This window comes from Peromyscus maniculatus, chromosome 1, assembly GCF_049852395.1.
Source record: "Peromyscus maniculatus bairdii isolate BWxNUB_F1_BW_parent chromosome 1, HU_Pman_BW_mat_3.1, whole genome shotgun sequence".
NCBI lineage: Eukaryota > Metazoa > Chordata > Mammalia > Rodentia > Cricetidae > Peromyscus > Peromyscus maniculatus.
Genome location: NC_134852.1, coordinates 91,876,324 through 91,899,738, shown reverse-complemented (window position 1 = coordinate 91,899,738; position 23,415 = coordinate 91,876,324). Strand labels below are relative to the sequence as shown.

The following is a 23,415-nucleotide window of genomic DNA, read 5'->3' as shown; positions in this document are numbered from 1 at the left end:
ACTATGATTTCTCTGAGCTTCAATCTTAGTATCTAAAGTCCTCCTGCTGGCCTCCACCTCACTGTGTAAACCTCGCCCGCCTGCCCGCTGAGGAGAGGGAGGCCCCTGGCTAAGCCTGGCCTCTCTTTCTGTAGAGCAACTGTTGTGAGAGAAAAGTCCCTCCTTCCAGTGCCTGATGATGCTCAGATGTAGTTGGTTGTTTGGTCTCTGGGCCTCACTGTCCTGTCTATCAGGGTCCTGCTCCTTCTCCTCCATCAAGTCTACCCCAGTCTGCTCGCATTAGGGTGGTCCTGAAAGGGTTCTATAAAAGCAAGATATGTAGCTGATGTTTTCTCTTGAGGGACCTGAAAGAACTGAGAGCTAAAATCCACACATCTAAACAGCTCTCTGCCCTCGGGGCTGTGAAAGGTGGTTTTGGAGACCTGTTTGGAGAAGACAGAAAATGGGTATGCAGGTGTCCAAGTGCCTGGAGCTGCTCTCTGTAGAGAGATGAGCTGTCCCCTTGGTCCTGTGGCTTGCAGTATCCGTTCCTGTCCCCCACCAGTTTGCATTCTAATTAGACTGTCCTTTTTTTTCCTGGACATTCATTCCCTCCTTCATTGCCCTGTTTTGCTTTTTCATTTTCTTCTTTTTCTCCCTTGCCATTTGAAAAGAAATATTTAAAATCTGAATGTGCAAAACATTTGCCTCTTTGAGGGAAATAACCATTTCACTCAAAGACAAATTAATAAGGAATCAAGAAAATATGTTAATGTTATACTTCTCTTTTGACTGGGAAGTTAAGAACTTCTAAACTCCCCAAACTTCCGTGGGTGCTCTGTGAAGATGCCCTTGGCCTGTTCTGTCTGTCACTGGCTCTAACTAGGATGCTCAGAGCCCCACTTTTCAAACCTTTGAATTTGGCTATGCATTGAATAAGTCCAGCTTTCTTTGTCTCTCCCCAGATCCAGTCTCTGTCTGGGCGTCCTCGATCCTGTGATGTTGGGGGCGGCAAGTAAGTAATGTTCCTTCTGCTAGAGGTTCTTGAGAGAGTCTCCTCCGCTTTGTCACAGAACTGAGAAATATAACTTGCTCTCTATAAACCCAAGTTAACTGCATTTGCATAAAAATAGCTGTTCTCTTTTGGTACATATAGTTCATGTATTTGAGGCAGTTCCATTATATAACTGCCAAAGCCAATAAAACCACCATAAATGTGTTTGAGAATAGCCCAATTGACTCTGGGCACACACACACAGAACCTACCTGGTAGAAATACAAGTGTGCACGTGTCCATTGGAGCCCGGGGCAGGCCATGGGCATCAGTTGACAGGAAAGGAAACCATCAGTTAACTTGGTTGGCTACATAGAAGTTGATTTAAAAAAAAAAAAAAAAAAAAGTTCCATGAATGTACTTAATACTTCTGAGCTATGCAGTGCAAAAATGGTCATAGGAGCAAAATTATGGTACGTGTATTTCACTACAACTTTAGAAAAGGATGAATAGTAAGATTTAAAATTTAAAATGAGTCTATGGCACTATTTATTAATTAATGTTTATTATTTGTTTTGGGGGGTTGTTTGTTTGTTTTGAGGTAGGAGTCTCATTATGTAACCCTGGCTGACCTTGAATTCACTATGTAGACTAGGCTGGCCTTGAACTCACAGAAATCAGTCTGTACCTGCCTCCCAAGTGCTGAGATTAAAAGTGTGTGCCACCACACCCAGCTTAATAAATGGATTTTGTAACATACAGATATACTCCCTAAAAGATTTTGCATAGATTGTTAAAACACATACAGTATAAAATACTTGTGGTACAAACAGATGTAACAAGTTTGTGAGGAAGATGAGAATAAGGGAGATTAAGGAGACAGAAACAGTCGTGAAGCCTGGTTATTGAGACCCAAAAGGAGGCTGGTGTAGGTGACTCAGTTGGGGACCCCAACAGACTACAGTTAAGGGGGGCACAGTTCCCCCAGCCTTTGAAACAGCTGGATGATCTGTGCACACTTCATGGGGAGGACCCCTCGGCTGGACAGCGTCCTGAGAGAGCTGTGAGAAAAAGCTGCATGGCCTTTGCTGCAGTCTCAGCATAGTCCCAGAGCGTGGGACCAAAGCCAGCTCAGGAACAGAAAGTCTTCCTAGGACCAAAACAGTGTGATTTGAAAATGAGACCTTTTCATGATCTACCTTGACACGAACACCCATTTTAAAGGATCTGTGGGTAAATTAAACTAACTTCAGGCCACTCCTAAATAGTGTTTCACAAACTCTCCCATGGTTTCACAGCAGTGTGTCAGGGCATTGAGTGCCCACAGCTTGGAATGCTGTTTTGGTCAGTTAAATATAAACTCCTGTAATTAATAGCCCACAGAAATGAGAAGAGAATTGACCTCTTTAGAACAACAGAAATCTAGGAACATGACAGGACAAAGAGACCAGCCCATCCAGAGATGCCAGACCTTCCTACAGACAGGGCCAAGAGTTTTAAAAACCAAAACATTGGGAGCTAGGATTGTAGCTCAGTTAGCAGAGTGCTTGCCCAGCATGCGCAAAGCCATGGTCCCATCCCCAGCACTGTATGAACTAGGTAAGACTGTACACATCTGCAGTCCCAGCATTCCAGAGGTGAGTGCAGGAAGAGCTGAAGTGTGCGGTCATCCTCTGCAAGTTTGAGGCCAGCCTGGGATAATTAATACCCTGTCTTAAAAAAAATGGGGGAGGGAGGACTAAGGAGAGGACTCTGAGGGTAAGAGAGCTCTCTATGCAAGCGTAAGGATCTGAGTTCAAATCCCTGGTACCCATGTAAGAAACTGGGCATGGTTGTGTGCATCCAGCACTGTGGAAGGGGTGGACACATGAGGATTGCTGGGACTTGCTGACCACCAGCCTAGTTCGGGTTCAGTGAGAGAGTGTCAAGGAAACAAGGCAGAGAACGATTTAATGCAGGACAGCCAGCCTCCTCCTCCAGCCTCTGTGCATGCACCCACATACCACTCACACCACACACCACACACCACTCACATACACATAATAATGAATTAGCTAAAAGCATGTCTTGGCTGACACCTAGACCAATCAACACTCCAGGCTCCAATGCCTACCATCGTAGAACTGGGGCTGCAATCTGTTAACCCTGGAGCGCTCTGGAGCTAGTATCTGCTATGTAAAGGAAGTTGCCTTCTTGCTTTTATGGTAACGATAGCATTCCATCAGTGTTCTCTGTTCATGCGGATGGTTATTGACTCCTAATTGTAGGCACCAGATCCAATAGTGAACAGAACAGGTCAGTCCCTGCTTGTAAAGAGCCAGTGTTCCAGAGACACACATAGGAGGCAGCAGGGAACTCAGAGGAACACAGCGGGAAGGTGGGCAATGGTAGGGAAATGGTGACAGAATCCAGCCTGAAGAAAGGGCCTGAGGGACCTGGCAGGCAGAGAGAACAACACCTGCGAAGACCCAGGTGAGCGTAAGGGGGCTGTAGTTAGAGCACACCTAGACTTAATTCACTGGAGAGATCTGAACCAGGAGGAACATGGCTCGCCTTCCATCAGATCTAGTGGGGACCGGAGTGATTGTAGCAACATTCAGGAAGTAGCTGTCTGTATTTCTCTCAACTACAGAGTTGTTTTGATGTCACTAATGGCCAGGCTCACATTGGTCACATCACTGTCTCCCTCTTTGCTGGTGTCCTCAACCCACCTGGCCACTGTTGTGCCTGTCTCAGCCTTTATTCCTGCCTGCTGACACAGGAGGCCCACCTGCTCTTGAGTGAGCCACTCCACTGTCTCAGTTTTATGTTCTAGTGCCTGATCTTGGCTCTGTAGCCAGTTCCACACATCCGGCCATCTGAAGATAAGGTTTCGTGTTGTTTTCTTCCGGCAGCCTTTCTTCCTCACTCGTCCACCTGACTCCATCCACTGCCAGGTTCTCCCTAGCTCCTTCAGTTAGCCTCGCCCGGTTCCTTTTACAAAGAGAAGAGGCTGTTAAGGAACCACACTCGGCTTCCTTCTGCTGCTGACACTTCCCACAGCTTCCTTCTCCCCAGCCTCTTCTCCATCAGGACACCTTCCTGATCGAGGTGGATCGCTTCCATTTCCTGGCCCTCTGCTGCATTGGCTTCTCTGAGACCTCTCTCCACTACCCATTGTTCCTTCTGATGTCTAGAATTCTCTCTCTCTCTCTCTCTCTCTCTCTCTCTCTCTCTCTCTCTCACACACACACACACACACACACACACACACACATACACACACACACATACACACACACACAATTTTATGTGTACAGGTGTTTTGCCTGCATGTATGTCTGTGTACCATGTGTGTGCCATGTGTTGTAGGCTAAAAGAGGGCATCATCATATTCTCTGGAACTGGAGTTACAGATGGTTCTGAGCCACCATGTAGATGCTGGCAAACTTGGGTCATCTGGGCAACCAGTGCACTTAACTCCTGAGTGTAAGCTGACTTTTCCTGTGTCCCAGAAGTCAGCCCTGTCCCACAGCTGGCTCCCAGATAACCACACAGAGACTTATTGTTAATTATAAATGCTCAGCTGATAGCTTAGGCTTGTTACTAACTAGCTCTTACGGCTTTAATTAACCCATATTTCTATCTTATGTTCTTCCACATGGCTCAGTACCTTATTTCAGTATGGCAAGTACATCTCCTCCTTCTCTGCATCTCCTTGCAACCCCTGAGACTCCAACTTCCTTCTTCTCAGTGTTCTCTCTGCCCTGAAAATCCTGCTTAGCTCTTTATTAACCAATGAGAGTATATACATTCTCACAGTGTTCAAAAAGATTATTCTACAGTTCCTGAGCCCCATCTCCAGCCAGCCACACTTTTTGAAAGAAGCCCAGCTTCTGCTTCCATTATTTCAGTATTCCACTAGACTATGAGTAATCTCCTCTCGGGCATCTCCCAGTGATGGACATCCCAATTGCATGTCCTCCTGTGCAGCCAAAGCTAAGTATCTAAGATAGGATTTATGCTCTCACCCCTCTTCCTGCCCTTCCCCCAGTCTATCATCGGGTCTAGTGGCCCCCGTCTCAGTGAGTGGCTACCCCAGGCCAGATACCTCCAGTATCCATCCCCGCTTCTCCGTTCCCATGCTCCCATGTCATTGCATGCTCCGGTTTGATAACTCAGCAAAGTTACCGGTTGCCCCTTTGCCTCCGGGCTCTGCTCTTTGCCTCCCAGGTCTGTCCCCGAAACCATTCTAGGAAAATTTCCCCTGGTGTCCTTGCCCTCAGCACTCTGCCAGCCTGGGGTCCTATGCCCGCTTCTCCAGTCCCACCTCCATCACCTCCCGCCCTCCTACACTTAACCCTCAGTGGTCATCAGTCTTCACGGTTCCTAGACATACAGTGTGCTTCAGGCCTCCCTTTTGCCCCTGCTTTGACCTACGCCTGAAATGGTTTTCCTGCCTAGCGCACCTGAATTCTTCTTCAGCTTTCAAACTTAGCTTCCCGTGCCTCCAGAAGCCTCCTCCCATCTGCTGGGCACCCCCTCCCTTCTAGATACCATTAGGCTTTGTTGGATTAGGTTGTAGGAGTAGGTTGGATTCCTAAGTTGCACTCTTTAGGACCATGCTTTGTTGGGGTCTCCCCCAGACCCTGAGGCCAGTAGTCGCACCCGGTCACTGCTCCACGCTATGTGCTGTGTTGAGTGAATCACTCCTTCTCCTGCTCTGGCTCATGCACTTTGCTTCAGCTCTTCCTGTCTCTTCAGCCACACTGCTCTGTCCTGGACCAGGCTGGGTCACTGCAAGAGCCTCCTGATCCATCTGTGGACAGGACGCCCTCTGTCCCCTTGAGTCTTCCCCACTGTGCCCACAGCAGCATCTCCAGCTTGCGCTTGGCTCCCTCTCTCCTACAGCCCCAGACTGACTCATCCCAGCAGCATCTTCCCTGCGTTTCCCCCACTTCCGCCCCTCCCACTTCACCTCTCACCACCTGTACTACTTGCCCTGACCCCAGCCACACCAAGCATCTTGAGGTTCCCCGAGCCCTGTGTCATGCCTAGCAAAGCCTTCCTCGCTACAACTCTCCCGTCTTTGGCATCTCCAGCTTTTGTGCCTGGTTTTGCTTGTACCTCTTGGTTGACCACCCTAGTGACTCCCAGCACAGCACGCCTCCTACCGTATTACAGTTGCCTGCTTGATCATCATGCCGCCCCATCTATGGACTCCAAGCATATGATTCCCGCATACGAGGACTCAGGAGTCTTGTCCTTTAGAGGGCCCACTCCCGAACTGCACAGAGTCCAGGGGTCTGCAGGGACCCACAGTACACATGTATGTGGGATGTCCACATACCTGCCTTCCGGTGCAAACCAGGGCTGGGTAGGAAAAGGAAATAATGGACTGAGGATTGGGCTGGCTGTCCCAGTGTGTGTGTTAGTGCAGGATTCCAAGAGTCTACGAAGTCTACGTTTGAACCCCAGCTACTATAAATGTATGCTTTGTCAAGACGTGAGTTTGAACTTTGCTTCATAACTTCGGAAGGTTAAGCAGGGGCTGGGGAGAAGGCTCAGTGGGGAAGAGCCTCGGCTGTGAAAGCTGAGTTTAGATTCCCAGTCTCCTCGGGAAACGCTGGGTGTGGCTGCACACATGCCTATAGCCCCGCTGCTTTTGGGAGTGAAGACAGGAGGATTCCTGGGGTAGCTGGCTTCCAGCCTCGTTCCAGGTCCAGAGAGAGACCCTGTCTCAAAGGAATAAAGTAGAGTCATTGAGTGGAACGCCTGACACCCTACGCTGGCCTCTGCATGTACGCACTCCCCACCCCCTCCACACACACAGATGAAATCAGATGCAACGCTACCTTCGGTTGGCAGCTTGCACCCCTCCCCCCGCTGTGCAAATGTCAAAGGCAGACCCGACCATGAGCATACACCTCACTTGCTCATCGTACCTCCTGGGCCTGCCTTGGCCTGGCACACAATGACCAGTCACCGGTTTAATAAATGAATGGCAATATGTTTTCCTTATTTTCACGATTATGGGAACTTGGCTGGAGAGATGGCTCAGTGATAAAGAGCACTTGCTGCTCCTCCTACAGAGGACTGGATGGGTACCCACAACCACTTGTAACTTCAGCTCTAGGGGTCCAACACCCTTTCTTAGTTAGGGTTACTATTGCTGTGATAAAACACCTTGACCAAAAGCGATTTGGGGAGGAAAGGGTTTATTTCACTTACAATTCCATATAACAACAGTTCATCCTCAAAAGCAGCGAGGGCAGGAACTCAAGCAGGGCAGGAACCTGGAGGCAGGAGCTGATGCAGAGGCCATGGAGGGTGCTGCTTACTGGCTTGCTCAGTCTGCTTTCTCATGGAACCCCGGGACCACCAGCCCAGGGATGGCCCCATACGTAATGGGCTGGATCCTCCCCCATTAAGCACCAGTTAAGAAATTGGCAGTGGTGGCACATGCCTTTAATCCCAGCCCTCGGGAGGCAGAACCAGGTGGATCTCTGTGAGTTTGAGGCCAGCCTGGTCTACAGAGTGAGTTCCCGGACAGGCTCCAAAACTACACAGAGAAACCCTGTCTCTAAAAACCAAAAACAAACTATTATCCAACACAACTCTCTTCTGGCCTTCCAGGGCACTTGCAACTCTGTCAATGCACTTGTGCGCGCGCGCGCGCGCGCGCGCACGCGCACACACACACGCACACACATAAGCATAAATAAAGCAAATCTTTAGAAAATGAAAGTTATGTTTTTAAAGTTTATGGAAATGTAATCAAAACAGTATGTCCTAGGAGGTATAGAGTTGCTTTTTTGTGTGATTTTGGTAGCAAAAATAATTTAGAAAGGTAGCAAAAAGAACTCTAAACATGCCATAGTATCTCACATTTTATGCAGTGAGAGAACTTTCAGCATTCATAATCTAATCTGCCTGGGAACACCCTGTCAGGGAAGCGTAGGTGAGGTCTTCTGTCTCATTTCATGAGCAAGGATAAGCCGATGCCCGCACTCTCAGGAGAGGCAGGGTCTCCAGAGACTGTATTCACCGATGTGGAAAGGGCATCCTGTGTGTCCCATTCTCCAACAGCCAAACGCATTGTAGACAGTAATCCTTCTTCCCTCCTTTTAGTGCTTTTCCACATAATGGCCAGAACATCGGCCTCTCTCCGTTCCTGGGGACCCTGAACACCGGAGGGTCATTACCAGATCTCACCAACCTCCACTACTCAGCACCCCTCCCAGCCTCCCTGGACACCAGCGACCACCTCTTTGGTAGCATGAGTGTGGGGAACAGTGTGGGCAATCTTCCAGCTGCTATGACTCACCTGGGCATAAGAAACTCCTCTGGTAAGTACTCCCCTGTAGAAAGGGCCTCAGCCGTGTTCCCTGGTGTGTCTCTTTGGTGCATCTTTCGGTGACAGTGACCACATCTCAGTGACATATGATAGTGCCCTTCAGACTGGTTAGTGTCTGCTCTGGGGTCCCAGTTCTGCTTGTCTGACAAGCATCGGAACAGTTCAGCTGCTCCTCGTTCTTCATTGTCTGCGCAAGCCCCTGTATGCAGAGAGCTTGGCGAGGAGTGTGTGGGAGTAGAGACAGGTGCTGTTCCATGCCAACCCAACAATGCTAGCAGTTCTTATCAGCACGTGGTGGTCTTTTAATCATTATTATCATTTGCTCCATTTCCTTAGCTCTCCCCGGTTCCCCACTGGATTTCAAAAATTTTAGAAAATGTACAGTGGGCACGATGAAAATACTTAAAGTAGAAATCTACTACAGTTCAGCAATATCCAAGTGCTTACGGACGTGGCACTGGCTGGAGTCATGTCACTTGTAGTGTGGGGTCGCTGTGCAGGCTTGAACCATGTTGAACTGCATGTTGAATCAACACTGTTCCTGTCCCACCCAGAGCAGGCGGCACTCCTCCTGTGGTGGTGTGGTGCAGCCCCAGTTGAGGCGCTGCTGTGGAATGTTCCATCTGGAAGGCTTCCTCCGTGGTAGTCTGTAGGTGGAGGAAGTGGTTTCTGGTTTCCACTCTGGGTTCAGTGAGACTCGGCAGGCAGAGCAGAGCCTGCCCACCTGGGAGTGGCCCCTAGGGTTCCCTGCCTGTCTCCAGAGGTGCCATGGCACTTCTGCTGAGCAGCGTGGATTCCGTTTTGCACTGCTGGTTGCAGAGGCCACCTTTATTTTTGTTTTAGGAGGTGGTTTTGTTTCATTTTTGGAGGGGGTGGCATCTAATAATAAGCCATCTTTTATTTCGTAAGACTGAGTTTTTAGAAATCAAGTTACACGTGGGCAAACTCTCCGTGACACTGTCTGGAATGCAGGGTGTTTCCAGATGTGCTGAGGACCTGGGACACTCTTTAGGAAGACACCAGCCTCTTAGCTCCGAGTTTCTCTGATTTGTTTCTCAACAGGAACTCTTAAACCCTTTGAGAGTTCTCGACTCAGCCTGGGCAGGTCCCCTTTCAGATGAATTCCCAGTGAGCAATGATGCCCAGGGTCACTGAAACAAAACAACATCCCCCATAGCTCCCTGGGGTCTTGAGGAAGCTGCCACCTGTAGGCTTTACCCATTGCTTCTAGCCCAAACCTCGTGTTCAGTCATTGACTGTCACCTTCTTCAGAACACACCGCTTGATTCAGAAGACCATAGATAAGTGTCTAGCTCTATAGTGTCATGTACACCTTAAAGTGTGTGGTACAGAGGCTACAGAAATGGTCCATTGGTTAAGAGGACCATTGCTACTCTGTGCAGAGAACCCAGGTTCAGTTCCCAGCATCCACACGATGGCTCATAGTCCCCTGTAACTCCAGTTCCAGGGGATCTGATGCTGTCTTTCGGCCTCCACCACCACCAGGCATGCCCATGGTGCGCATATATATATATGCAAGCATTCCTACACATGAAAATATTTAAGTATAGATCCTAAAAATGTAAAAAGCTGAGGTAGATGCATCACGAGTTCCAGGCCAGCCTGAGCTACTTGTCTTAAAAGGCCTGGTACACTTGTTTTTTAAAAATATTTGAGCTTTCTTTCTGAAGGAGGCTTCTTTTATAGTCAGTATTCAGACCTTCAGCTCTGCTTGCTATTCAAGCTCCTGGGTCTCCTGTTCTCATTGACTGAGTGGTGAGATAACCATCAGGAGTCTACTGTAACCATCATTTCTAACTCTGAAAGGACTTTTTCAGCCTGTGAAATGGCTCAGTAGATAAAAGCACTTGTTGCCAAGCCTGGCCACTGGAGTTTAATCCTCAGAACCCACATAAAGGTGGATGGAGAGAGCTGACTCCACACAGTTGTCCTCTGACCGCCACGTGCGCCATGGCTCGTGTGCTACCATACACACATCATACATACTAAGTAGATAAGCAGTCTTAAAATTAGTGATTTTGTATTAGGTATGGTGTTCCACACCTGCCTCCTTCCAAGCAGTTGTGACGTAGAAGCAGGAATTTCAGCAGTTCAAGGTCATCCTTTGCTACAAATCAGGTTCTGCTCAGGCCCGGTCTACCTGATAGATGCCCTGTCTCCATTAAAAATAATAATAATAATAATTTAATTGAATCATCATAATTTTGCCAGCTAAAATAGTTGATTTTGTAATTTCTTCATTTCCACAATTTTTATCAATGTTTTGCTTTTTGTTGTAGTTTTACTTGGTGTGTGTGTGTGCACGTGCAAGCACAGTACACAATTAGAAGTCAAGGAACCAAGGGCCTTTACCTGTTGAGCATTTGGCTGGCCCTGGTTTTGGTTTGGTTGGGGTTTTTTTTTGAGACATTCTCACGTGTCCCTGGCTGGCCTCCAGCCTGCAGATCTGAACTCCTGGTTCTCCCCCCCACCCCCCTCAAAGGGCTGGGATTGCAGGCGGCTATTCTTACTTGTTTCTGCTTTGGTTTGGCTGGGTTTTGCTCATGGCACTAGAGATTTTGCCTAGGACCTCAAGAATTCCAGGCGAGTGCTCTGCCACTGAGCTATCCTGACCCCCCCCCACACACACACAAATTTTTATCAACATAAACACACACCTCTGCTTCTCAGCTTTTAGCACAAGAGCGGTGGACTGAACTAACCATGGCTGTGGCATTGTTGAAATACATGCAACAGCAGCAGCTTTCTTGTTCACGGAATGGAGTCATTCCGTCTGGGCTTGAGCTGAGTGCCACAGTCCAGTGGGGCACAGAACGGGGTCCCAGCTTCCTGGAACTCTTCTCTTAGCTGCACCTCAAAGGAACAGGACTGTCAGAAACATCTTTTCCCTGAGTTTGGAAACACTATTAGCAGACAGCTTATGAAGAGGCCAAAACCAAGAGTGAGGGACTGTAAGGCTAAGAGGTCTAGGTGGAGTGTGGGGACATGTTTACCGAAGGTCATGGAGGATCCAGGCCATGTGATGGGCACATGCCCTAGGGGCTGCAAATCGAGGGTTATGTAGCCTCAGGCTCCTTTCCCTGAGGTGGAGTAGACCTCACTGCTACTCACCTGCTCCAGCTCCCCCAAGGCTGTTTTCTCAGCGTTTTTCCTCTTTGGAAGCAATAGATGTATGCTCTTTCCTTTCCTTTCCATTGGTACACCCCAGTCATTTCCAGTAGGAGAGCTGCCCAGAGACTTCTACACACACACACACACACACAGTCATCACCTAGCTAGTGGGGAGTTGGCTTTACTCTTGAGGAAACAAAAGCTTTGATCTGCAGTCCTAACAAGAAACTTGTAATTTGTTATCTTGCAGGTCTCCAGAGTTCTCGAAGTAACCCTTCCATCCAAGCCACACTCAATAAGATCACGCTATCCTCATCCCTCAATAGCCACCCACAGACATCTGCGGCCAGTGCGTCTGCTCTCCACCCGTCACTTAGACTCTTCTCCCTTAGCAACCCGTCCCTTCCCACCACGAACCTGAGCGGCCCCTCTCGGCGCAGGCAGCCTCCAGTGAGCCCTCTCACGCTCTCTCCTGGCCCTGACGTACATCAAGGTTTCAGCAGACAGCTCTCGTCAAGCAGCCCGCTGAACCCTTACCCTGCCTCCCAGGTGAAGAAGACTTTAGAACCGCCTCCGTTCAACAGGCTGAGCAGGGGTGATGGCTTTTCCTCCTCTGGGCCATTTGGGCCTGGTCCATTGTTACTACACTGCGCATCCCCGAGACTGCAATACACTCACTTCTGCCTTATTCCTAAGCTAAGAGAGCAGAGGTGTGCGTGAGGCAGGATGCATTAACGATGTTCTAATAGCCGGCTTGTGATACTTATTGCCCTTAAGCAAATACTAAAGAATCTGTAGTCATTAACTCATGACGTTGGGGCTGGGGGAAGAGGTGGGGTGTGAAAGATGAAAGGCAATTCAGGGAAACCAGGTTAAAATCACGAACTGTGCACAGAAAACCAGTCATTGACCTAATAACTACCGCAAGCCCCAGAGAAAAGCCCCAACCCCTGGGTGTCCTGGCACCTCTGTGGTGCATTAACCCTCCTCCTCCTCCCCCTGTGACCGCCTGAGAAGCATTCCTCTCATTTTGTGAACTGCTAGCTATGAGGAGGGTAACAGCTCTAAAAGGAGTCTGCTTAGCAGGAGGCCTGTTTGGGGGTCACCACCACTACAGGAGTAGAGGGTGTTCCATTGGGCTTCTGACTGTTTTTACACTCAACTCTTTGGGCGTTCCTCCATTTCATAATCACTGATAAATATATTTTGGCCCATTTACCACACCCTAGATACATTATAGCATCATTAACTACTCACTGCTTCATGTAAGTGAGTAATGGTTTGCACAGAGGACTTGGTAGATCACAAGGGAAGAAGTCACATGACCTGGTTATTAGTCACTCTGCCAGTTACTGGCGATGGGATGCTGGGAGTGGGAGCCGTTTCTTCCGGGGAAGATGAGACAGCATTTGGGAATTTTTAAAAATGTTTAATTTTTTAAAATGCTGTTGGATTGCTGGGTGGTGTTGGTGCAAGCCTTTAATCCCAGCACTCGGGAAGCAGAGACAGGTGGATCTCTGTGAGTTCGAGGACAGCCTGGTCTACAGAGTGAGATCCAGGACAGCCAGGACTACACAGAGAAACCCTGTCTCGAACGCTCTTACCTCAAAAATGTTACTGGAGTCCTTTTAGTTTTTCTTTGTGAGATTATTTTATGAGCTATAAAAGTGATCTTGCTTTCTAGCTACATTTTAAGGGTAGAGAACATTGACTCGCTAATATTTTTATTTATTATTTAATTTTTAGGTTTAAAAAAATCTTACTCATGCATGTAGTTTCAAAAGACAAATAGTTCTGAAGGGCTTGTCTTTCCTAACCATTAACCACAGGCTTCACTGCCCAGAGTCTGCTGTTTCCTACCCTTTTAGTTAATCTCTTCGCTATAAACATGTTATTTCGTGCTTACTTTCTTCTCGGTTTTTGCTGTTAAGCATTATCTAGGACATCCTGCCATCCAAGATTGGGATCTAGCTTTCTTTCAACACTCCCACAGCCCCTTTTACACACCTTACTCAGTCTGCTCCTTTATTATCATTTCAGTTAGAACAATATGTGGTGTCTGTGTAGTCAGACTTGACCCCCATAGTACACGATGAAATAACGACGAAGTGATCGTTTGATTTGCTCCCAGATGTTAATGTCCTGCTCTTCGTAGTTGCTGATCCAGCTTTCTAGCTGTGTGTTGCTAATTCAAGCCCAAACTCTGGTACTGGAATAATCTTACCACATTTCAAAACAGATCTTCTGTAAACGTGGGGGAAAGAGCACAGGTGCCCTGCATGACTATACAGTGCCTTCCATTTAGTTAATCGTTGGGCTAGACAGAGAACTCTGAGTTGAGATACTTCCCTCTGGGACTTGAGAGGTATTGACTGGTCTCCTCCAGACTTGGAATGGCATCTCCTTCATGCCTCTGGAGGCATCTAGGATAGTCCTGCTGGTCTCCAGTATTGTGAAACTTTGAGATAATGTGGCTTGGCATGAGTCACTCTGGGGGGTCACTGAGTTTCTTTTGTCTGGGAACTTATGTCCATCGGGAATTTTAATTATTTCTTCAATGACATTTCTCTTAATTTTTCTCCATTCCTTCTGGAATTCCTGTTGAACAAATGCTGAACATCATGAAATGCCCATATTTCTTCTCTCACTTCTCGTTCATTCATTTTTCCCTCTTATATTTATTTGTTTATTTATTTATTTTTAGTTTTTTGAGGCAGGGTTTCTCTGTGTAGCCCTGGCTGTCCTGGAACTCTCTCTGTAGACCAGACTGGCCTCAGAGATGTGCCTCCCTCTGCCTCACAAGTGCTGGGCTTAAAGGTGTGCGCCACCACACCAGGCCAAGGTAAGCCTTTCTTCAATGGCCTAAATGTTAGGATAGTAAATTCATTTTCTTTCTTTTTTTTTTTGGTTTTTCGAGACAGGGTTTCTCTGTGTAGCTTTGTGCCTTTCCTGGAGCTCACTTGGTAGCCCAGGCTGGCCTCGAACTCACAGAGATCCGCCTGCCTCTGCCTCCCGAGTGCTGGGATTAAAGGCGTACGCCACCACCGCCCGGCATTGTAAATTCATTTTCTCCTCCCATACTTCTTCCTTCCCATGTTCCTGGTCTGTGTCAGTTTGGGCTCTGATGATCATGCCAGTCCTCTGCCCACCTGGAAATGAGGTGCTCTGACAGTCCTTGGTTCTCCCCTCCCGTTGACGAACAAGACCCTGAGTTGCTGACAGGCAGCTCTGGGAGTAGGAGCTTGCTGAGGCATATAGCTCATGGCAGAACCGTCTCTCCCTTCTGTGGGGAGCTTCTGTCAGAGGCTCTGGTACTTCTCTCTAGAGAGGTCGCAGGCTGGCTTAAAGTCCTTGAGCAGCACTCTAGTGTGTGATACTTGGGTTTGTGTCTGGAGAGCAGTCTCTGGGAGCCAAGTCGGAGGAAGATGGCTCACCTGTGGCAGGCAGAGGCCTTACTTTGCTCTCTGCAGAGCCAGCCTCCACTCCCCTGGCCAGCATCAGGGAGGGCAGCTAATCACCCCTCACAGAAACTCTGGCCAGACCCTCCTGGGTTAACGTCGGCCCCTGCTCCCTACTGTCCCCAAGTCCGGAGCGCGAGGGATGGGGTCACATGACTCAGATTAGCTCTGGGTTTTCTTGGATGACAGTTGACTCGTGGCCTTCTGGGTTCTGCTGTCTCGCAGACTGGGTCGCCATTTTCTCTTCTCCGGCTGTCTTCTCCTCCCATTGGTGGTGTTCATGGTTGTGGTACTGTTTGTTGGGGTTCACTGTTGGTAGTGTTGTGTTCGTGTCTTGCTTTCGTTTAGATGGCAGCGCAGCTGGGTACCTTTTCAGTCCTCCGTCTCTCCAGCAGCTGTGGCTTCAACAGCAAGCATGGCATTATTGTCACTGAGAAAACAGAGGCAATTGCCTGTATTCTTGTTCGTTTAAACAATAGAGATGTCACCAATAGGAAATGCTTTCAGGGGCGTAAAGCTGAGATGTGTTTCAGAGGAGCAGAGGCAGGCCATCTCAGTATGTCAGGGAGCCCGGGCGCTCCCCTCCCCTCCACTCTCCTACCCCGGAGAAGGACCTCATCACTGGGAAGCTAATGCGTCCCTTGGTTTGTTTCACAGGTGGTTTCCTCAGAGCAAAGCCCACTTTCCTTCCTGCCCACAGAACCTCAAGCCCAAGTGTCTCCACCGCCCCCGTACCCCACCCCCCAGGAGCCGCCTCAGCCGCTCCTGCAGCAGCCCCGTGCCCAGGAGCCACCTGCCCACCAGCCCCAGGCAGCCTCCTCCCTGCCACAGTCGGACTTCCAGCTCCTCGCTGCCCAGGTAAGGCCCCGGGGGACATGGTGAGGTTGGGTGCTTACTTCACCCTGAACCAACTCCACCTCTAGTGACCTCCTTATTTCCCAAAGGGCTCATCTCTGACCAACTTCTTCCCAGATGTGGGCTTTGACCAACAGCCCCTGAGGTCCAGCCCTGCCTTTCCTCCACAGGTAAGGACCACTCCTGGCCGCCTTTCCCGAGGTATAAACTGCACCACCAGGGCTGTTCTGTATGTAGAGCCTTCAGTCTAAGAGACTAGGCTCCTTCTGTTTCAGCTGTGTCCCGTGGCCAGGAGGGCCTTGCGTCCTTCCTCTTCCGCGGTCCTGGTGAGGCTGCCTCATGCCTTGTGTGGGGTCAGCAGAGGGACTGTGTGAACAGTGGTGGGTTGATAGCACTCTAGTCACAGGGTTAGAGAGAGAGTTTAATCAATAAAGCACAGGACTTGAGTCTCACCCCTGAAACCTACATTTAAAAACGAAGTGGATGCCAGGTGTAGGGGTGTGCTGTTAACCCCCCAGCATTTGGGAGGGTAGAGGGAGGCGGGTTTCTGTGAGTTTGTGGTCAACCTTGTGTACTACCAGGGCTACTTAATGAGATCCCCTTTCAAAGTGAGGGAGGGGAGACAGGGAGAGCTCAACAGATAAGAACTCTTGCTGCTCTCATAGAGGACCCAGGTGTGGGTCCCAGCACCCACACAGCAGCTCACAGCCATCTGTAACTCCAGTCCCAGGGCATCCGATGCCCTCTTCTGGCCTCCTCAGGCACCAGGCATGCATGTGGTGCACAAAATATGTGCAGGCAAACACTTACACATAAAAATAAGTCTTTAAAAGCAAAAGAGAAAAGAAAGAGATTCTTGGTGTGATTGCACATACTTGTAACCCTATCACTGGGAAGACAAGGACAGGTGGGTCTCTAGGGATTCTGGCTAGCTAGTCAAGTTTAGCCGGCGAGTTCCAGGCCAGTGAGAGACCCTGTCTTAAATATAAAGGTAGAAGGCATCTGTGGAGTAGACCCATGGTACACACACACACACACACACACACACACACACACACACACGTACATATATACCTACAAGGATCATGGCTTACTAATGGACACTGACATGTGTGCATATCGACACACAAGGGCCCATAGCTGACTAATGAACATTGACACACACACGTGTGCATATCTACACACAAGGGCCCATAGCTGACTAATGCACACTGACACACACACACGTGTACATATCTACACACAAGGGACCGTATCAGCTAACTGATAAGCCTCTTTGCTGGGGAGTCTGGAAGACAAGGAGACTCAGCCCTGGCTGCACTAGCCATTAGAAGGAAGCGTAGCGCGGTGTCTGTGGGCTGGTGCAATGCCCAGCTCAGTGAGTGACCTTCTAGAAGAACTTGGCTCAGGACCCGGATGGAAGTTCCTTCCCCAGGGTATTTTCATTCATCCACTTTCTTTTGCTTTTGTGTTTTTAATAGTATTTAGTAAAGATAGGCCAGGCCCCAGGATGGATTAAAAAGAGAAGGGAGGGTTGACCTGCCTCCAGAACTTACTAATAGTGACGTAACTAAAGATAGCCATAGCCAAGTCCCTGTGTTGATTCCTTGTGGCCGGCGGAGCCGGCCTCACCTCTCGTTTTGGTGCTGTCACTGTTTGGTATTTTGTGATGCAAAATCATCACATCAGACCCAGGGTCTCACACACGCCAGGCGAGCACTATAGCGCCCAGCTGCCCCATCTCACTGTTTGATGAAGAGCCCTATCAGGTCGGTGAGGACCAGCACTTCCCTCAAAAGTGTTGGAGCTCTTTCTTCTGAGATTTTTTTAAATAGTCTAGAAAATTAATTTCAGCAAAAATTCCTAAATCAGACCCTATTTGTCAGCAGGCCTCAGAGGCTTTGTCTAGAGAGGTGCTGGCCAGGTGCAAAGGGAAGGTTTTTTTCACTCTCTTACTTACCCAGAAGCCAGAGCGCCCACTGTTCCTTGAGCACAGAGGGACCTCTGATGGGCTCCCACGCGCCTCGGTGAAGCTGAGGAGCAGAACTATCCGAGACTCAGAGAGAATCTGGAACTGTGGCCACTGGTGTCTGCTGGGGTCATGTAGCAGGAGTGTGTGGGCAGAGAAAAGCCGTCCGCACTGTGGTCCTCACTGGCCCCTCCTGATACCCAGGGAGGGCTCTGCCTGTGTTCACACACATAGCCTTCCGGGATCCTGGGCAGAAGGGAGTGGGGGTCAGTGTGGGGACGCGCTGCACGTGTTCACACACACCTCGGAAGCAGAGTGCTTGCCCACTGTGGCTTTGATGCTTCCAGGTGCCCTTGGTGCAGCAGAGTCCCCGAGAGCCACACGATGCTTTCCACTTGAGACCAAACCCGTATTCCAACTGTGGGAACTTCCCAAACAGCATCCTGACAGGTGAGTGTGCGCCACCCCTCAGCTTCATGTTGGTCCGCTTTCAGTGTGCTGACCTCCGAAAGATAGTTTAGATCATACCACATTCTGTAAATGAAACACACACCCCACTCTGTCTGACTTGAAGATGCAGGTGGCCAGCCGTAGAGACGGAGGCAGACAATGAGGAAAGTCCTGGTGATCAACACATTTCTGAAACAGTTGGTCTCAGGTGACGAGAAACCATTCAGAAGGGGGCGGGAAGACTACAAAAAATCAGACTTAGCTGGACACGGCAGTGCATGTCTGTCATTCAAGCCCTTGGGAAGCTGAGACAGGAGGGTCCCCTTGAATTTGAGGCCAGCCTAGGCTACAGACAGAATGAGACCCTGTCCAAAAGAAAGATGTTGATTCCAGAGGCGAGCGCTGTGGGCCGGGGAGTTGAGTAGGTGATGCTTGCTGGCCTGTCCGGGAAGATGGCAGGATAGGCTGCTGGGGACGGTCACTCTGTAGAAGTCTCAGTCCTCTGTCTCTGAATTTCCTCTCTGTTCCTTCCAGAAGACACAAGTGCCAGCCTCTTCAAAGGCCTTAGTGGGGGGCTGTCGGGCATGCCCGAGGTCAGCCTGGACATGGACACTCCCTTTCCATTGGAAGAGGAGCTGCAGATCGAACCCTTGAGCCTGGATGGACTCAGCATGTTAAGTGACTCTAACATGGGCCTGCTGGACCCCTCTGTGGAGGAGACGTTTCGAGCTGACCGGCTCTGAGCTAAATACAGTGAGCAGGGGACTGAAACGGCCAGAAGAGGCTAGAACGGAGCCAGCCGACACCCTGACATCAGCCATCCGCACGGAGGGAGCGAGCCATGCTGTCCAGGCTCTCCACTGCCGTCCTAGCTCAGATGTCGTAGCTTTTCTGGACACAGCTGCAGCCTGCCTCTCTGGCCTGTGGCCCCAGTTCACTGCTTGCAAGCCAGCTACTCGGGAGCGTCCGACGACTGGGAAGCTGTGTGTCTGTCACCTTTGTTCTGTCTGTTGGCCGTCTAGTCCATGTGTCAGCGTAGACAGTGCTGTGGGACAGGTAGCCTCCACAGCATCCACAGATCCCAGTCAGCACTGAAGATGGGACCCAGCGTAGGAGTCCTGGGGAGGCCACAGGCTGCGGAGTTGGTACCAGAGCACCATGATGCCTTTCTCTCTGCCCACCAAGGCCAGGCACCTCCAGCTGGTGAATATTCTGGGCCTAGCCATTGCTCTGCCCGCTGGCGTAATGAAAACGAAGAAGCCTAACCGCCCGTCCCAGGGCAGGCTGTAGGGAGACAAACGGAGCTCCGTCTGCCTTCTCCCAGTCTGTGACCTCTTTTCGGCTGCTTCCCAGACAGGAGGAGAAGGAGACGCGCTTGCTCGCTGAAGGAAAGTTCCCTGGAATGCGAGTCTCAAGAGGCAGTGCTCCTTCTGGGAGGCTGTGGGTATCGCCTGCCCAAGATGTCCTCCAGCCTAGGCCGGCCACTCTGCAGCCCCCCCCCCCCCCATGGAGCTGCTGGGACTCCTGAACTGCCCCTTCCTTCCCCGGCTTCCTCTGTTGAATGCCATCCCACTAGGCTGTAAGCTCCGAGAGGGCAGAAGCTGTGCCTTGTTCCTTATTGGACCCCTCGTGCCTACCAAGTGCCTGGTAGAAGTGCGTGCTGTGTGGCTGGGTGTGGCCCCAGCCGTGGGGGAGTGAATGAGAGTGCCACGTGGTGGGCAGTCTGACCTGGAGCCGCCGCTAGTCCCTGCCTAAGCTCAGCGCTCCCCTTCTCGTCCTGGTGCCTTGATTCATACTCACTTGAATATGCCTTAACACGCGAGATGGCCACATCTGTCACTAGGCTCTGCAGCCATCCTCCTTGGGATTGTGTCCCTCAGCAGCTAGGTGGGAATCATCCGGAATGGCTGGGCACACCAAAGCCCCTACATGCAGGACCTGGGGTCTTCACTAGGCCCCACAGCAAAATCTTCCTACTCAGATCCATGTTTCGCTCTAAATTGCCTACAGTAGAGGTGCATGCTTTGAGGTTCAGAATCGAGTTTATCGTGAATGAGGCCTGACTCCCGGGACTCTGGCTGGGCACTAACACCATGTCACACAATAGTTGGACCAGCTTCTGCCACCACTGCCTCCAGCCCAGAGTGGGCAAAGTGGTGCCGCCACATAGCATGCAGGGGAGGAGCCGGGCATGAGGAGATGGGGGAGGGGAAGACACCCTAAAGGGGAGTCTTAGCAGCTGCCACCCTTCCTGAGGCTCGATGACTGTTTCCACCCGGGCAGGCAAGGATGAAGGAGAAAGAAGCCGCCACATGTGTGCCTGTGGCAAGAGGAGCCTTCAGACAGGAGGCTGCTCGGCACCTCTCCTCACCATGTCTGCGTCGTCTCTTCTCAGGCCTTCCCTGTGATCCTTCACAGCCCTGATGGTGCCATACTCCTCCTTCCTCTAGGACCCAAGAATTTCGTGTTCCCCTTTACCTCAGTCTCTGCTGTTGAATTGGGAGACCAAATTAGATCCTGTCTACCCGATTCCGCCCCCAGAAGATGCCACCGGCCTCTGCTTGTGCACCGTTTCCAGTGGAGCTCTCCTGTGCTCAGCTGAGACCCCAGAGCGGGGTGACTTTAGTCACTCTGCACTCTTCCTGCTGGCCAGCACCCCACCACGCCACGGAAGCCAGCTCTTATGTCAGGGGCCCCTGAAATCAGAGCTCAGCCTTCAGGCAGGGATCGGTGCTGATGGCAGAGTCTAGAGAAAGGGGATCCCAGCTCAGTCTGTTCCCTGCATCGTGCCTTATCCGTGGGATTGTTGCATCAGGGGAAGACAGCGCTGTAATAGGAGACCCCGAGACCTCATACCCTGAGTTGCCCTGCCCCTGGGGTATTTTCCAACCTATGGGGAAGTAGCTAAAAAGACAATGCAGTGTAGCACTGAATTAAACCTGCTGTTAGGCCCACCAGCCTGATCTTCCCATGGGAGATGCTTTAAGCCACTGGAGAGCCCACCTTGTCTAGGCAGTATCGGGGACACCAGGAGACAGTGTCGCCTACCCCAGTCATGTACACCTGCACTCGCTGCTGCCTTTGTGACAAGCCTGGCTTAGGCCTCAGCATTGAAGTGGCTACAGGCTTCCCCAGACCTCCTTTTCAATGTTTTAACTTTGTCACACCAGCTGTACTCGGTTTTCCCTGCTGTGTAGCGGTTGTGGGTTCTAGGATGTGCGTGTGAGGAGAAATGTTTCGATCCTGTCAAAGATCGGTTCTCCTTTGCCCTGCTCCCTTCTCCTAAGTCTACTGTATCCTCTGAGCTGAAAAGTGGTGTAGTCATGCTCGGGCACGTATCTGAAGACACTTCCTGTTCGCTCTCTCCAGGGCTCTTCTGATTTATGCACAGATGGTTCCCAGCATTGCCGCCACCGCTCCAGGATGGGGCCATCCCAGCAGCTAATCAGACTTCCTGCCAGCGTCCCAGCTCCGGCCCTTTGTCAAGCAATATTGAAAGATTGGACTTTGTATAAAGTAGCTTCCAAGTTTTATAATGCATCATTTTACATCTTTCGTAATTAAAAGCAGCACAGTATGGTTGTATCTGCTGTTCGCGTTTCTCTCCGACCTTGGGCGCAATGGCTGGTGGGAAACTTCACTGGCTGTCTCTGCCCGCATGGCTGGCAGTCCCTGGTTTCTGAAGTTCTCTGACTGGGTCCTTCACCTACTGAGCTTTCTCATGACCAATGCAAGGGACACAGTCCCTTTGAAACTGGGTGACAAGGGCAGGGTCCCCTGGGCGGCTCGGTCTCCTGCCTCCACTGAAGGCCCCACCCGCTCTGTCCAGGACCAGCCTTGACCCCTCTTCCCAATGCCCTCTGCCCTCTCCTTCAGAGGTGCACTCCCTCAGCTACACTGAGCACTTGTGTTAGGGGTGACTCCTGAGATCTTCCCCAGAAATCTTCCTCTGGCCAGTACCTTCAGATCCCTCCATCTCAGCTCTGGTCCACACATACCTTGTTCTTGGACCCACCATGAATTCTGCCCTTCTCTCGGCATGCTTGGCCTCTTCGGGCTCCTTTTCCCTCCTTCCTGACTTGGTCCCCAGGTTTAGTAGCCTCCAGGATGCCCTCAGGAAGCTCCTTTTGCTCTGGCTCCCCACACTGGGCCTTTGACCTTCAGAAACCCAGCATGGCCACCCCAAGCAGTCAGCACCGCTCTGTGCCTCTGCTCCCCATCTCATCCCCTCTCCCCCAAGCTTGCCGGGATCTCTCACTGCCTTGTCCCCCTCCCCCCAGGCCTCTGCCGAACCCGGGTTTCATTTTTCCTGTGTCCCTGCTCTGCTCTTCCTCTAAGAACACCCCCGCCTCCAGCCTGTGCATCTGTCTTGGTCTCCCTCCTGCAGCAGAAATCAACCACCCTTTCTTCATGCCCCGCTTCTCCTCAGACCACGGCTGTCTCCTTCCTTAACCAGAAGGCAGCTCAACCAGTGATCGCCTCCCACGGCCATCTGTGAACTCCCCCTGCCCGTGTGCGCTGTGCCTCTGGCCAGTCCGGTCCTGCCCCTGTTAGTTCCCATCCTGCTGACCCTTCCCCGACACCGAAGCCCTCCCTCGGACCACAGCCCCCTTCCCTTCAAACCCTCTCCGGCTCCAGCAAACCTTTCCTTGGTCTACACTCAGGTTCACGGTCTCCTACGTGGACTGTCGCCACTGCCCCAGGCGACCTGATCCACCTCCTCCAAGCTGATGCTCCTCACCCTCTGTCCCCACTTGCCCGTCAGCTCGGGCTCATCCGCGTGCCACCCCATCATCCTGCCACTTGACCGTTATAAATCTGTGTGTGAGAAAGCATTCCTCCCTGCCTGCCTTCCATACCCACCTTCTCCTCCAGTTCTGAGTCCTGGAGAACAGTGGTCCAGCTGTTGGCCTTACTCCACACCCCAGTGCCTGGCACACAGCCAGAGCTCAGTCAGCACCTCCCGGCTGCCGAGCCCTCTCTGGTCACTCCCACGCTCGGGCTGCAGCACAAGCCATTCTGTCCGCACTCCTCAGTCCAGCCTGAGCCCCAGGGGAGCACAGAGAACCCCCTTTTCTGGCTCTCTCCTCATCGCTGCCTCCCCCAGCCTACACAGCAGTGTAGTGAGTTTTTTTGCCATAATTTCTGCTCATTCTTTGAGAATTTCATATGTGTGAACAATGTATATGGATTATATAACACCCCGCTCCCCTTCAGCACCTCCTGCTCCCACCATCATTTC

General features: G+C 50.7%; 1 protein-coding gene across 3 annotated transcripts in view; it reads left to right on the top strand.

The window, feature by feature from the left end:
- The window catches only part of Crtc3 (CREB regulated transcription coactivator 3), a 111,233-nt gene extending 89,475 nt beyond the window's left edge, over nt 1-21,758 (top strand). For all 3 annotated transcript variants that reach the window (XM_042278741.2, XM_076545824.1, XM_076545821.1), the window contains exons 9-15: nt 945-994; nt 8,084-8,301; nt 11,692-11,990; nt 15,557-15,757; nt 15,844-15,924; nt 18,071-18,173; nt 18,708-21,758. In XM_042278741.2, coding sequence (XP_042134675.2) covers nt 945-994; nt 8,084-8,301; nt 11,692-11,990; nt 15,557-15,757; nt 15,844-15,924; nt 18,071-18,173; nt 18,708-18,916 — 1,161 coding nt within the window. In that variant the 3' untranslated portion in view covers nt 18,917-21,758. The remainder of the gene's footprint in view (nt 1-944; nt 995-8,083; nt 8,302-11,691; nt 11,991-15,556; nt 15,758-15,843; nt 15,925-18,070; nt 18,174-18,707) is intronic.
- The last annotated feature ends 1,657 nt before the right edge of the window (nt 21,759-23,415 follow it).